This window comes from Hesperophylax consimilis, chromosome 4, assembly GCF_061612785.1.
Source record: "Hesperophylax consimilis isolate HC1 chromosome 4, BYU_Hcon_1.0, whole genome shotgun sequence".
Lineage (NCBI taxonomy): Eukaryota > Metazoa > Arthropoda > Insecta > Trichoptera > Limnephilidae > Hesperophylax > Hesperophylax consimilis.
The window spans coordinates 39,651,898-39,668,527 of NC_142839.1; the positions used below are offsets into that span (position 1 = coordinate 39,651,898).

The following is a 16,630-nucleotide window of genomic DNA, read 5'->3' on the forward strand; positions in this document are numbered from 1 at the left end:
AGTTATCTTTGACTCCAAATTACGCTTTTTGAATCACATTAATAGCATTACCAGTAAGGGATTACAAATGCTTGGATTTATTCTCAGAATCGCTAAAGACTTAATAACATAAAAACTATAAAACTACTATACACATCTCTGGTTAGAAGTCAGGTTGAATACAATTCAACCATTTGGTGTCCTCATTTCAACTCTCATTGTTTACAAATTGAAAAAATTCAAAATAAATTTTTACGTTTTATTAATTTCAAAATTGGTATTATTGAAATCAATTATGTCAATTTACGCAGTAAACTTAACTTCGAAATCGAAATTATCTGAAAGGCGAAAAATATTTGATATCCTTTTATTATATAAAATTGTTCATTCAACGTTGGACTGCCCTGACACTATAAATTTGCTATCTTTACATATACCTTCAAAATATACTAGACGGAATATTTTATTCTACAACAATAACTTCGCTACGAATTCTGTGTTAGAAAGAATACATAGGTTGGGCAATGAACTAAGTGATTTCGCTGACATATTTAATTTAAACTTCAATACATTTAAAGCCAAATTAGTCCACCACTTTTTAAATGTAAATAATGTATGAGAAATCATTGTATTTTATTTAGATTTTCTGTTGTTTGTTTTATACTGTTGTTAAAAATGAAATTTGTAATTGTTATGTACTTAAAAGCCCAATAGGGCGTCAATAAATCAATAAATAAATTATATTATCCAATGACAAATGGCCTCCATGGTCATGGGGAAAGGCTCTCGACTAGCAATCCGAAGGTCGCGGGTTCAAATTTTGTGGTGAGCAAGTACATTTCATTTAATGTGTTTGTTTATTTCAGAAATCATTCATTAAAAAATAACGTATGGTATACCACCATTAATAAATAGTAAATACCACCATTCAGAATCGATACTTTTCTTGGAGTGGCCGTAGTCGTGTTTGGTGATCAGATCTTAAGAATTATAAACATCCCTACCACCCACCTCCGCATCCCCCTCCCTTCCCCACTCCCTTCAGCATAAAAATCCTGATTGGGGTGCCATAGTCCCACTGGTTCCGTAGGATAAGTTACAGTTTTCACGGGATTAATAAACACATTTGGAATTTTGGCTAAAGATTATTTTATGAATTTTAATGGTCTGGGTCCAGCCCTGCACATGATTGAAATTCTGCTCGAATTGAACCATTAGTCCACAAAGACCTGGCAAAAGGAACGTTGTTAGTCCACTACAATGGCAGGCGTCGCTCGGACCTTGTGACGTCACTGATACATACATACATTGATATAGTCATGAATAAGAGGAAAGAGGTACTCTTTAGACAGGGACAGGGGATGGGAAGAAGTTGGCACGTGGCTGTACACGTGTAGCATTTTGTTTTGATCCAGAATATATTTTCGCTAATCTGGGTGTGTTCTATCATGGTAATATTTATCTTAAAATCATTGCTTTTTATTGCCGGGCTCCTATTTAAGCATCTCGATAAAGGTTTATCGATTTTTAACTAAATTTGCTTACATAGTTTAGTCGACGTGAACTGTTGCTTGATCATCGACGATTAGTCGAGGGAGTGTTAACAAATATTGTCGATAAAACTTTTTTCGTTATTCGTGTGCTTACGGTCTCGTATATTATTTTGTGAAATGCAGGTATAGATTATCGAAAACAACTATCTGAGGCAAACCAGTGCCATAAAAGTTATTAAACAATTAAGTACCGCCGCCCCGTGAACCAATCATTGTTTTACTAACATTTCTACCATTCATAGGTCACATCAAGCGGTTCGCTAAGTTTGGTGACTTAGCAGGGTGAACGTGCTCATGGGGTGAGATTTGTCCAGGTCTCGATGCTTCTGCTCACCATGTATCGGAAAAGGCCGGATGAGGGAGATGCTTTGACATCCCCAACCGGACTTTCTCAACCCCAACGCATCGCATTGGGAGGGGTGGTTTGATACGTCACTCCTGGACCTCCAGATTCCTACCCACCCCTCATACCTTTTCCTTCCCAGGACCTCTTCTCCTTCTTTCCCTTAAAAAGACTTTGTCCGCACAGCATCCTCAGTGTGGAGTTAATATAAAAAAGTCTTAATTATTTATAATAGAATTGGTGACATAGTTTCACATAACACAATATGTACGACGTACGTAGTAATGCTGTAATGCACCAATTTCACTATACCGTTACAAAAGTAGCACTAAATCAGGTACTATTTATTTATATTTATATTTTTTATTTATATTGAAAGTTATTGTTTTTTATATTTTAGCAGGAGTGGCGTGAGCGCAGTGTATATTCGTATTGTCGTATAATATAATATGTTCTGAAAATATGTCTTAAATCAGTGAAAATAATCATGTTTGCACATAAATTATTACACATTGTAGATACAAAGCTTAAAAAAACATTATTAAGTACATAAATTTTATTTAATATTGTAAATTTTATTGTATATTCTCCTTTAAATGTACTATGTATTAAAAATTCACTACTTGTAAACACATAACCTAACATAAAATCATCTCTTTATGTTGTAAATCTTAATGTCATTCCTCCAAAATGTTATCAGGTACCTGGTTTACATTGTTCAATACTACTCACTTACCTAACTTATGTCATACACTGTAAATCCGTACATATTATATGTTACCAGGTTAATTCGGTAAATTCCGAATATAATATATGCTACCAGGTTACTTTTTCTACATTTTCACAACTAGTAACAAAAAAAACCCTATATCTACTTTTCATTACTACTAAATACCTAACTTATCTCTTACGCTGTAAATCCGAATGCAATATATGTTACCATGTTAATCTTTTCAAAGCCACTACTACTGTAAAAGTATATACATATATATATATATTTATATATTTTTCCTCATCACACAACTTCGTTGCAGAGAAAAATTATTTTTTTATGTTATGTAGTTATGTACATTTCTTAAGGATTAATATAAACTACACCTGTTAATTTGTCTGTCCTGGAACGGGAAACTTTCCTAGTTGGAAAGGCAAAGCTTACTAATATGTAATTTGTAGTATATTTTGTATCTTTATCACTGACACTCCACTCAAATATGAAAATTGGAACTGATAATACACTATTATGAAATTGATGCGTAAAAATGACTTGAAAAACAACTTTTGACTCGGAACAAAAAAGAATTTTCGGAAACTATTATTGATTATTTTTCTATTTATTTAATATATGTGGATAATTTGATATGTTAATTTAAATTATAACAATCGGGGAATGACCGTACAATTGGGTATTGACACCATAATATTATCATCAACCCAAAATGTAAACACGAATTACAGTTTAGGGTCTATTAGTGACTGTAACTCTGTTCAGTGAACTCGGATTTGTTTGAATTTAAGCGTGATTTTTAATATGGGAACTGATTGTGTCAAGAAATCAGATAAGCAACAGACCTAGGTAACGAAAAGATAATATTTTAACTTAATTAGAAAATTGTTTTATTTCTCATTTTCAAAATTGGAACTGATGTGTTAAGAATTGAGACAAGCGGTTAAGCACCAATCTTAAACATAATATATTTTAACCGGATAATTATTTTATTTCTCTATTTGAAGTGTGTATTTTTTTTTGTTTATTTTTGTTGACAAACACTCGGAGAAAAATGACTGTTAAATAACTTAAAAAGAATTTCTTCAAATTATTGGTAGTTCGGGTTAAAAACGGGATTGTAGGCATTGTGAATGAATCAACAGGTTTCCTGATTTAGCAAATTACGAATATATTATCATGATGCCGGAAAACGTGTTCATGAGAATCCGAATATTTTTGCATTAGAAAGAAAATTCTCTGGAACGTCATGATTTATCAAGGAAAATTGTTAAAACATTTTTAAATTGATATTTTATTCATGTTAATTTATCGTGAGGGCGAAAATCGATTTTTCACCATGTAAAGTCTAATTTTGTGATCTTTCGTGAAGGATCTGCGCTTTATAGCTAACGTGCAATTATCATTCCTACAATAATAATATACCGTGATGAATTGTTTAATAAAGTTTAAAAAATAAAATTTAATCACGTACATATTGTAGATAATTGGTTGTAACAAATCAACTGACGGATCTCGGTTTGCGTTCGGGACCCGTTCTAGTTTGTTCACATTCCGGTCATTGGCCCTCAAATTCCAAAATGACGTATTACATAATAAAATGCTTTTTTTCATCGACTCGCTGTAATAACATATTTTCAGTATGCAAATGTGTCTTGTGATAAGGAATCCGAGGTCTTCTGAGACCGTCGGCCTGGTCTTCCCACGCCGAGGAAGTGCGAGGGAGCACGGAAAGCTCTGGTATTTCATATCACATATTTGACATCAGGCCTTCTAAGCAAGGAGGTCTCAGAAACAGCTAATTGTCATTAATTTAACGGATGAAACCTGTTAGGCGCCACCTACCAAAAAAACTCAGTTGCATCTAAATCTTAGGCAATGGCATATTTAGTGGTCTGCACGAGTTTTGATAATGAAATTAAGGCTAACAAGTCAATAAATAATAATGAGGGTGTTTCGACCATAAAATATAAGAATATGCTGTTTATTAGTTAACTAGATCATAAACTATATTTTTGTTGTTGAATTATTTTCAACTCCCTGTTGGTTTTATTATGCTTCGCTTGTGACGTCAAATTGGCAATAAGGGATGCAATTATTTCTCAGAAAATTTGTCTGTATTTTGTGTTCAAATGTTTCAGGCATTTCAGCATTATTTCAGGACATTGTTTGATCGAAATAAATTTGGACAGAAATAGGTCCTCTTTTAAATGGGTTTATTTTTTTGCTTACTTTTTCTATGTTATTTTTACACCTGCTAATAAAGTTATCGACAAAAAAATATTTTGAAAATTGTAGCAATCTTCTTCATTGAACGATATATTTCCGTATATTAAACTTTATTAAAAACAATTCAATGAATATAGAATCCGGTATTTACTCGTATTGTGCTGTTCTAATTTTAAAGCAATAAAGATAACGGAATATATTTCCGTAAATACAATAATAAACAAAACGGAAGCTTCGACACAAAAATATTATTGTTTTTAATCTGACGTACAATGTACAGTTAAAATTAAATTCAGAAAAGTTACATTGGAACATCCTGCTCAATATGCGTTATCGATGTTATTAAGATAAAGATGTATAAATCAATATAACTAATGGTCCAGGTTTTCCCCGTCTTTTAAACGGAATCAAAACATCGTTTAAGAATGGTAAGATAAATTAAAGAAGTGTTTTAAATGTAGTCATTATGATTTAGTGAAGAACTAAAATGTAGCCTTTCTGCATGAGCTAGAAATAATAAACAGCTCTCAACATCTGCAGACTCTTCGGAGGGAAGAAATTCTCTTTTTTCCCTTGAGAACTTCTTCCCTCCGAATAGGTGGATGGACACAGAAGAATATGAAGCCACCTGGATGAAGAAGGACCGCTACAAGATCGACAGTGAAGTCAGCCATGAGGATTCTAAAATGAAGGGTGTAATAAATAGATGTACCTGAATGAAAAAACTTCGAAAAAAAACTTAAAAACGACATAGAAAACTAATAAAACAGAAATCAATAACTTTTGTTCGCCTCGACACAGTGAGGAAAACTAAGAAATTTACTATACTTATATTTATTATCATTTCTTGTATGTACGATGTTTAAATAGTCGCTATAATAATAAAAAAAACGTCTGAATACAAGATGGTGACAATCATCAGTCAGAAGGTAAACGACGCACTGTGATTCGCCCCTTACAAGTTAGGAGGTATCAAATTGGAATTTCTGATTGCAAACAAAACGTCTGCAACCAAGTTGGTCTTCGGACGACCCCATGCATTTTTTTATCTATCGGGTTTTTAAACTATAGATATCCCAATTCTTCAGCCAATTATTAATAGTAACTTATGTATTTGCGCAGGAATACGTAAAATACTAAAATGATATGTCAAGTATTTAAGTTAATATAAGGAGGATACTTGATGTTGGGTATTACCTACTACCCCACTTGGCTGCGGGATAGTTAACGCATGGGTTTACTAATACCAGAGTTAGAAAGTCTGATAATTAGTTAGATAATTAGGTAGAATGAAATGTTGTATTTATTTGAATCTCACCGCGCAACATTTTAAGTTTGTTTATTGAGTTTGTGGTGTTGAATTTCGGTTCTGAGAAAATGGATTTTATTTTTGATTGTAATCTAGTATAACTTGTTTTTCTAATATTATAATAAAGTAATACAAACAATTTTAGTTTTTTTTTAAATAATAATAACAAAATAATATATTTTATTCCAGGATGTGGGGAGGTTAGTGCAATCCCACACATCCCATATAGATATACACATTGATTGTACAATAGATACAATATGGAAAAAATAAAATTTGTTTGATTAATTTGGGGTTTTCTACAATTTATTCATTTAAAATATACGAAGGATATCTGCGACATGCTCCTTCCTGAGTGGTAGTGGTGAAAAACCACCAAATCAAAATTGAAACGTTGCTTGAAATTACTTTAGCTGTGTTTGGTGACCAGATCAGATTAGCCAGGTACTTCCCCACCTTACTCTTTTCACTTGCTCCAGATGGTCTGGAGCATCTGCGACTCTTGTGCGGATAAAAAATGTTACCTGTGGCAGCTGTTTTGCATTCCGAAGACATCAGAATCGGAAAGCGAAACAGCTGTCACACAAAAACAACTATCGAAGAGATATTCTTGCGAGAAAACCTTATTGTGAGTGTGATGATTTCCGCCATTGTATTGGACCTCGTAAAAGTCAGGAAATATTACTGAATTAGGTAACTGTAATGTTAGTGACCATCTATCTGTGCGGTCGCGGTGGTTCAGCTTACTCCGTAGGCACTCCATTGTCTGAAAAATAACATGTTGCCATTTTTCACACAAGGAATGAAATTCTTATATACTCATATACAAAATGGTCGGATTCAAATGATCGTTACTCGCAAATGATCGTAAGCGAAATGATCATATTCAAAATAATCGTAATCAAATGATAGTTACTTTCAAATATTCGTAACTCTCAAGCGATCGTAAGAAAAATGATCGTATAAAAAATTATCGTAAACAAATGTAGGCGCTAACAAAAGATTGTCCAAAGAAGCGAAGTTAGCAGTCCACAACGGAGTGCTGGTACCTACCTTGATGTATGGAAGTGAGGCATGGAACTGGCAAAGAAAGGATGAAAGTAGATTAAATGCTGTTGAAATGAGATCCCTGAGGCGTATGTGTGGTAAAACCATGTTTGATCGTGTGAGGAATGTGGAGATCCGCAAAGAGTGCAAGGCTGATGTAAGCGTAATGAGTAAGATTAAGAAAGGGACGCTTAGATGGTTTGGGCATGTAGAGCGAATGAGCGAAGATAGGAGTGTAAGAAGGATATATGATGCAAATGTGAATGGTAGCAGAAGTCGGGGACGCCCGAGGAAGACATGGCACGATCAAGTGAATCAGATACTCAAGTCGGGCCATGTCAAGAGTCAGAATAATAGAAGAGTATGTATGAGACGATGTATGAATGTGAATGAGGCAAGGAGTGTGTGCCAAGACCGAGTTGTTTGGCGGTCCGTCCTCTCTGCCTACCCCTGCGGGGAAACGGCGTGATGGTTAGTTAGTTAGTTAGTTAGTAAACAAATGATCGTACGTAAAATGATCGTGTACAAAATTATCGTAATAAATGACTGTAACTCACAAATTATCGTAAGAAAAATGATAGTAGGCAAATAATAAGCATATAAAATAGTGTGTAATAATTCACGAGCAACCATTTATTTTAGGAGATAATGTACAGTACAGTACAGTACACTGAACAATATAATTTAATGTTTGGTATTTTATTACGTAAATCTAAATAGCAGGTAACAATCAATATATCTATTTAAACAAAATAAAGCACGTAGGTACAGTCATTATCATCACAAGATCGTGATAAGTTAAGATAAAATAATAATTACAATCTTTTTACATACGATCCTTTGCTAACGATATTTTTGCTGACGATCATTTGATAATGGAAAATCCCTTGATGCATGATCTTTACTGATTGGAAGTTAAACCTACTGATATCGATTTTCTGTTCAAATAAGAATTTTGGTATATGATCATTTTCTGACACGCTGTAGTTACATAATTGAATATTCGTCAACTTTTTTTAAAGATAGTTTTCTTTATTTGTTTACGTTTTTATCCAGTGATAAGGTTTATAGGGCATTGCCCTCTGAAATATTGACAGCAAATGGTTATATAAACTTATTAATACGTTGTTAGATTCTTTTTTGAACTTTAAACATTTATTTAAAATAGTTTATCATGCAACCATCATTATATACGAGTAATACCTAGAAGAGCTTTTCTTGGAGGTTACGAGGACTTGATTGCAAACCCTTGATTGAATATCGAAAAACTTAGATAAGATTTGTCACTAGTTATTTTATAATAAGACAATTCATGTTTAAATACTTTCAATTTTGTTTTCGTTAATGAACGAGTGAATGCAAATCTTGGATGTGGAAATCAACTCACTAACAATCAAGCTGAAACTCGGCAGATAGGCTCGTTATCGATGACAATGCGTTCTATAAACTTTTGGTGGCAATCACGCATACCCACGCGGAAACAAACGCATTTCTCTTAAATTGGATGAAATTCCAGAAGTTAATTTACCAAAGTTAACGCGGTTGACTTCATTCCCCGGGGAGGAAAATTCAGTCCTCTTTAAAATACACTTAAAGCTTACAGCAGTTAAGAGCCAGTCCCTGGGAGGAAGGGTAGATCCTCAGTCAATTTTTTATTTAAATATTTAAAATTACATCTATAAATAAAAATAGATTAGTTATAAAATCATTGTTTTTTTTCTCAATACTGCAGCAGCCCACCCTATTATTTAGTTACCAACTAAAAAAATTAATATGAATATTTTAGCTATAGGGAAAAATATCTCAAATATTTTGAGAATTAATATATCTTATTTACGAAACGTTGCCGAAAGCACCTGTGAAGTTATTCTATTAATTAAGTTGGCCCAATAAAATATGAATAATTTAGTGGAATACCGAGTTTCAATTATTTATTTAAAGCTGTTTGTTGGATTGGTCTCAATTCGAAGAAGTGGCAGTGGATTGTGGGATTGCAGAGGGGGGAGGTGAGGTGGGGTGGGGGGAGAGGCGCCAAGCTCGTTTGGTTTGATGGATCATCTCAATAAATAATACGTAATAAAATCACTTGGCTCCACAATGTGTAAGCTATTTATGTAAATCGATCAAACTGTAAATGTATAGATGAACCGTTATCATTGCGTCAATAACAATTCGTTATCTTCTCCTTCTATGGGATTTGGGTGACTATTAATAGTAGCTTTCTTAAACTGAAATATTTAATAACAAATATTTATAGAACTTATTTTCAACATCGGTATTGTATTCCTGAAACATTATTATGAATCTTGTATTATAGAACTTTCGAGCTAAACCAAACTTAGGATTGATGACCTCATTGCAAAAATTGTTTAATTAAATATTATTTATTCATATAAAATTGATACCAGATCAAGATGACGAAAAATAATGCATTGAAGAAGAAGATAATAATAACAAATCAAAACGAAACATGAAACAGAAAAATACACTGAAAAAAAAGATCTCAACTGGGAATCTAACCCAGGATATCTGTCTTAACGGGACAATGACTTTAACCACTCGACCAGTGGGAACTATTTATTATACTTCATTTTTGTCGATCTCATATTTCAAATATTATCTTGCTACTTATTATCCCATATTTTTGGCAGTTATCTTTTTTTAATTATTACAATGTTCCAAACAATTCTATTTTAACCTAGATAGTGTTTCGGATACACACATTATTGGTTTGAATTGAATAGTAATAAATAAAGGAAAAATTACTGACAAAAATTTAATAAATATAGTCTGATATCTTCAGACAAGTCAAATAGTCGGTGGAACAAAAGCAAGTTGTGATAACCAATAATAAAGTTGTGTATCATTATTTTCCTATGAAATTCCGCGACGAATTATTAAAAGTCTTAAAAACATTTATAAATACCGGTTGTCGTTTGTTTAATCTACGTGAATAACTCATTATTTTAAGTGTAATTTAACCGGTGTCGGGACAAAATTACACAGACGGAATTACATATACTTAAATTACACGTGCTAGAATTACACACATTTGAAAAGGCTTTTTAGTTTTTAATTTTAAAGTGTGTATTGTATGTGCTAAATTAATTTAATATTTGAAAAAAAGTGATGTTAGGTTTTTTTGACCTGACGATAATTAGTTATAATTACAGTAGGTTTGATTTAAGAAGTTTTAATTTTCTCAGTGTGTAATATCATCTATACATAACTCCGTTCGTGTTTAAATCTAGCATTTTAGTATTGGTAAATAATTTATACATGGTTTAAAGTAAGTTTTCGTAATATTACGCTTCTAAAGTATCATTCTATTACCAAAACTACACGGAGAAAAACGAGTATTGGTAATTTATTAAGATCCTGCAATCCGATTTAAAACCGGATAAAGAATAATATGTAGAGATTTTTTTAAATAAATTAGCAATACGCATATTTCTCCGTGAAATGGGTGTCATCAGAGTTATATATGGATGAAGTAATTCATAAATAACTCCATTCGTGTTTGAATTTAGCAATTTAATATTAGTAACCAATTTAACCATTTTTTAAAGTAAATTGTCGTAATATTAAGCAATAAGGTATCATTTTATTCAATCATTGATGACAATATTTAATAACTCTCAAACGAAACTCTGAAACAGAAAAATCAGATAAAGATATGGTCGTTTCAAGGAATTGATCCCAGGACCTTAGCCAGGCTTCCATTAAATATTAAAATTTAAGGTTTTTCTCAAGTTATTCTAAAATTACACGGAGAAAAATAAGTATTACTAATTAATTAATATTCTCTGTGCATGAACACATTCCGATATGTTAGGGATTTACTAAAAGTTTATCAGGAAACGGCTTGCTTCCCCATTTTTATAGGATTACCAATAATTTGTAAATATTTTTAATAAATTAGAAATACCAATTTTTCATCGTGTATGATTTATTCATGATGGTATTTTACTTCTCATTTTTTAAACTAAATTCGGCAAATATTGTTACTTCCAACTGCATGTTCTCGTGGTGCTGAATCATCATAGCGTGGGGTTATTGCCAAAAGTTGGTCACTACATTTTTTTGAGTTAGCGATGATTTTTTAATGCTTATGTATTATAATCCATGTCTGTAATAAATTTAGGTACCCTCTTATGTTGTTAAGTAGGTAAAATAACTTAAGAAACAACACTAATGAATTTAAAAAAATAACATTGTTTCTCAAAACCCTGACTTCATAATGAAGCTCAAACTTTAAAATTTTGTTTACTTCAAAACATGTTTTTGTAAGTTACCAATTTTTGGCAGTAACCTCACAATATTGTCTTGTAAACATTGTGCAAGCATTGTTATTGAGTTCCCGGTATCTGTTGTGTGTCGGTTGTATAATAGGTTACCGTGGTCATAGGGCCAGGGATAAGGTGGCGGGTCATCGTCCCTAAGACCGGTACCAGGACTCAGTTGGAAGTGGGATCCTCCCTGGCCTAATCCACGCTGCGGCCACCGGCAGAGGCGGAAGGCAGGAGGAAGGTACCCGCGGGTTACAGGTAAATAAATAGGTACACCACCTCGCTGCGAGACGTTTCTGGTTTGTTATGGGGGGCAGGGTCGCATCGGGCTGACGAATTATTGCGATAACGGGATTTTTCTGAAAAGAAAATCAATAAAAGTGTGATCCATAGGTACCAATTGTTTTCTTCTCATTTGACAGCATTCTGGGTCTATCTTCGGGTGTAGACCTCCTTTGAACGTTTTGCCGATTCTTGACGGGTAATTCACCGGCCGATAGTTCTTTTTTCAGCCCTTGTCATCTTATTGATAATCGAAACGAATCGTTTCAAAAACTTTCTAACAAACGAAAAACATAATACGTACAATAAAAAAATATAAATTTTTTTCAGACCACTTTAATTGTAATTGTACTCTACCGGTTTCGGAAGCACTCTTCCTTCGTCAGGAGAATATTAAAACTTTAATATTTTAATAAGTTTTAATATTCTCCTGACGAAGGAAGGGTGCTTCCGAAACCGGTAGAGTACAATTAAAATTAATGTGGTCTAAAACAAATTGATATCTTTTATTGTAAATTATGACGAGCCACAAAGTAAATGCTTATTACAAATACATAAAACGTAGGTATCTAAATGGTAATGCAGCCGCTGTGCACAAATGATCTGCGAAGGTGCGGCCTTAAAGAGTCGGCGATGTATGATTTCCAAACAACCGAATATGTAGTCAACGTATGACCGTTGTATTCATTCCCCAGCGGGATTGATGAGGTCCACGCTTGAGGTCTTAGACTGGCTCACTGACTTATATATTTCCTTCTGACCCCCCATCAAACGAAAGAAGAAGGACGTAAGTAGTGTCCGGAAACTAGTGGTACAAGCGGGAAGCTGGTGAATCTACATTACATGATTATTGAAAAAATTGAAAAAAATTCAAAAAATTCAAAATAAATTTTTACGTTTTATTAATTTCAAAATTGGTATTCCTATTATTGAAATCAATTATGTCAATTTACGCAGTAAACTTAACTTATCGAAATTATCTGAAAGGCGAAAAATATTTGATCTTCTTTTATTATATAAAATTGTTCATTCAAGGTTAGACTGCCCTGACACTATAAACTTGCTATCTTTACATATACCTCCAAAATATACTAGACGGAATATTTTATTCTACAACAATAACTTCACTACGAATTCTGTGTTAGAAAGAATACATAGGTTGGGCAATGAACTAAGTGATGTCGCTGACATATTTAATTTAAACTTCAATACATTTAAAGCCAAATTAGTCCACCACTTTTTAAATGTAAATAATGTATGAGAAATCATTATATTTTATTTCGATTTTGTATTGTTTGTTTTATACTGTTGCTAAAAATGAAATTTGTAATTTTTATGTACTTAAAATCCCAATAGGGCGTCAATAAATAAATAAATAAATTATTATTATTATCCTCTTTGGCCAGAATACAAATGGAGAGAAACAATTATAGCAAGTCAGTGGACATCTTCAATTTATCTTTAAACAAATATAAAATGTGATTAATGAAGCAATTCAGTTATGTACAATAAATAATGCATATTTCTTAATATTCTTATGTAAAAACCCCGAAAAAAGGCGTAAATTTAAAAATAAATAAATGAGGAGTTGATTTTGTCTTATAACTTTTTGTGATTTTGTGATTTTCATTTTCGAGTAAATCGAGTCCGAAGTCAGAATTTTTTATGTCAATTTAAATATAATTTCAATTTTAATGTAAACATCGGATTTTTTTTTTTTAAATCTGTCTCATCAAAAAAAAAATTAAGTATTTTGGGAAAGTGATATAAATTCACCGGCTTTCCGCTTGTACCACTAATTTCCAGAAACCGTGCATATATACTTATCCCCAAAAATTTTCAAATGGAAATATTATTTTGACTACAAAACTCTTTTGAACCTGAACAAGTTAAATATAAATATTAACAAATTATTTTTATACCGTTGCCATCGGTGTTAGTATTATTAGTTTATTAAACAAAAATACCTATATGTTCTTTATGTTCCAAAATGCTAACGAATATTTCCTTTTTTCACGAAGTACGAAAAACAATTCAAAATATTGTTTCGCTTCTTGGAATGAATTTTTATTTGGTATGTACTTCGTAATGCAAAATATCTTGATGGCATTCCGTCAATACTACGCACAATGTATTGTTAATATTTATTCTACCTACACTTGAGTATAACTTTGACGTGGGGACCTGCAACGTATAAATTTAATAATATTTTAATTTTGAAATCTCCCACTTGGTGTGGGCACAAATATGTAAAACATTTGTGGTATTGTGACCCTTTAGTGAGAATGTTTCCGATATTTGGTCCGACACTGGTTGGAAGTGATGTGCCAATGACCTTAGATGCCAATATAAAAGCTGATAGATTCAGTTAAAGCCTTCATTGTGGGAGAAGATGTGGTTGTTCAAGGAATTCAGTCTTCTGGTGAGACTTCAACTTATTATATTTGGATTTCATTTCAGTACTAATTTCACCAAATATCTTTATAAAAATGCTATAGATTTATCTAATAAGTGTGCACCTTTTAAAATACTTATACGTCTTAAAGCACGTTTTAAAATATTTATTTAAATTTCGATTTTAATTGATTTTGTTTCTGCAGGTATTCTTGGAAATTTGTGTTGTAACATGGAGTTACAAGGTTGATACCAAGAAGCAGATCTCCAGTCAGGTTTCCTTCAATGATGAGCACGACGCGACTGATTCCAAGGCCCAGGAGCACTTCAACCCCGGACACACGCAGCACGGCGGCTGGCACAAGCCCGAAGATTCAGTGCATCTAGGACCTAGTGTCAGTGACAACCAGTGGCATGCTGGAGACAGCAGCAGTTTTACCGGCAACGACGAGTCTATTCAACCAGACAGCCATGGAAGCTTCAGGGTCGGCCAGACCGTGGGCTTCCCCGGCAGCGGAGGGCAGTCCGAAGCGGGAAAATACTCCACGTTTACCGGTGGAAGCTTGAACCACGGCGGCGACCTCATTGTCGGACAGGGAAGTGTGCAACGTCCCGCAAACCTCGCCAATCAGTACCACAGCGGAACCTTCAGTCAAGGAGTTGGATCCTTTCCCGTTCAGGCCCACATTGCTCCCGGCGCTTCGCAATTCTCACAGGTGATTTCTTCTGGTAGCAAGAAGCCATCCTATAGTGTGAGCGAGCGCCCTGAGTACGTCAGCCAACACGCTGGCGTCAGTGCTTACAGACCATCCGTAGCCAAACCAGTGCAGTCTCAACCACACCCCCAGAAATCAGCATCTTACAATGGACAAGGAGGACAGCACGATGTTCACAACTCGTATCCTGGATACTCATCGTCTCCAGTCATCGGGCAAGGAAGCCAGTTCCCATCGCACGGTTCTGCAGGCCGCCCTCCGATATATTCTAGTCCAGGAGGTCTGAAGCCGCAAAATTATAAGCCTAAACCAGTGGAGGGCCACCACGGCCAGGGGGGCAGCCGCTACCCAGGCCACCTCGGGCCCTTTGGTAGTAACAGTGGACTCAGGAACGGCCCAAAGAATCCTCTTCCAAAACCTCCTAAATATCAGCCTTCTGCATCACAGCCTACCCACCACTACACGCAGCCCCAATCTCCATCCGGTGTTAAATATTTCCACAAGTAAAAATGCAAAGATATACATAAGAAAATAGATATAAGCTTAGGATAATACATTTTTCAGAGGACTAATATAATCGTCGTTCAACAAATGTCACATTTTATACATAAATGCAATCCTTTACATGATGTTTCAGATTATCGAAATTGGTGACATAAAAATATAAAGTGTGGGTGTTCCGATTATTTGAATACAACATAAAGTACACATAATAATAATCTTACTGGAAGCATTACATATAAAAAAAGACTGATACACTATTATTATTTGTGAATACTGAAATAAACGTATTTTTTATGAAACTGCCTTATCATTATGTTTTTTATCAAATGTTTTTTTAGTAAAGTATTAATAGTTCTGTGGCTTGCTTCTAAAAGAGTCAATGTTAAATTCAAAATTCATGAGGCATATATCTACTATGTGGATTATGTGGAATCAATTGTTTTTTAGTAAGTTTTAATTTAAAGAAGAGCAGTTATCTAGTGTAACATTGGCCCACCAAATAATCGTATCTCGAAGTTAAAAGATTCTTTTAGATTTCCGAAGTTAACCTAATTTTAAGGCGAAATTGCTAAGAAATATGTATGGAAAAGCTGAAATTTAGTTGAAAACTTACAAGAATAATTTAGTTGTGAGTAATCATAATATGTGTAAGTATTTTATGGATTTTATCTAAATGCATTATTATCGATATCCACCGCAATCCTGAAACCCGATCTGAGCTAATAACATTTATTTATTTATACTGGGTTTTTACAGATGTTCTCACTTATGTGAGAACTATCCAGTTACAAAAACTCAGTTAAGTTACAAGCGAAAATCTACAAATTACATACATCCAGGTAAAAATGCAATTAAATACAGGTTATGGACAATTAAAAAACCAAACAAATAATAATATTAAATTATAATATGTCGCTATACCAAATTCCTGTAATATTCAAAAATCTGTTAGCGAAAAAATAAGAAAATACACAGATTTAGGAAATGAAATAAAAAGAATTTGGCATTCTCAGACTATAAAAATATTACCATTCGTTATTTCGGCTACTGGCATTATACCTAGCTCTCTAATTAAAAATTTAGGCGTATTAGATTTATCAAAAAAATTATATATAAAGATGCAAAAGTCGGTCATTTTGAATACATGTAGGATAACAAAAGATTTTTTAAATATTTATGTTGAGGGATCAGTAGGATTTATAGGCCCTGTTAGAAGTTCGACCGAGCCGAACCCTCTGATATGAAAATATCTGGAGACGGT

General features: G+C 33.5%; 1 protein-coding gene across 1 annotated transcript; it reads left to right on the forward strand.

Moving 5' to 3' along the window:
- Positions 1-14,091: 14,091 nt before the first annotated feature.
- On the forward strand, positions 14,092-15,633 carry LOC149424713 (uncharacterized). Its single transcript, XM_089631478.1, has 2 exons — positions 14,092-14,177; positions 14,356-15,633. Exons 1-2 carry the CDS (start codon positions 14,148-14,150, stop codon positions 15,370-15,372), a joined length of 1,047 nt encoding a protein of 348 aa, XP_089487604.1. The 5' UTR covers positions 14,092-14,147; the 3' UTR covers positions 15,373-15,633.
- Positions 15,634-16,630: the final 997 nt, after the last annotated feature.

What these genes read in the sequence shown, in the direction of transcription:
- LOC149424713 (XM_089631478.1), top strand. Translation starts at nt 14,148, where the DNA reads ATGTGGTTGTTCAAGGAATTCAGTCTTCTG. An exon ending in TCAAGGAATTCAGTCTTCTG is followed by an intron (nt 14,178 to 14,355) that starts GTGAGACTTCAA and finishes TTGTTTCTGCAG; the next exon opens with GTATTCTTGGAAATTTGTGT.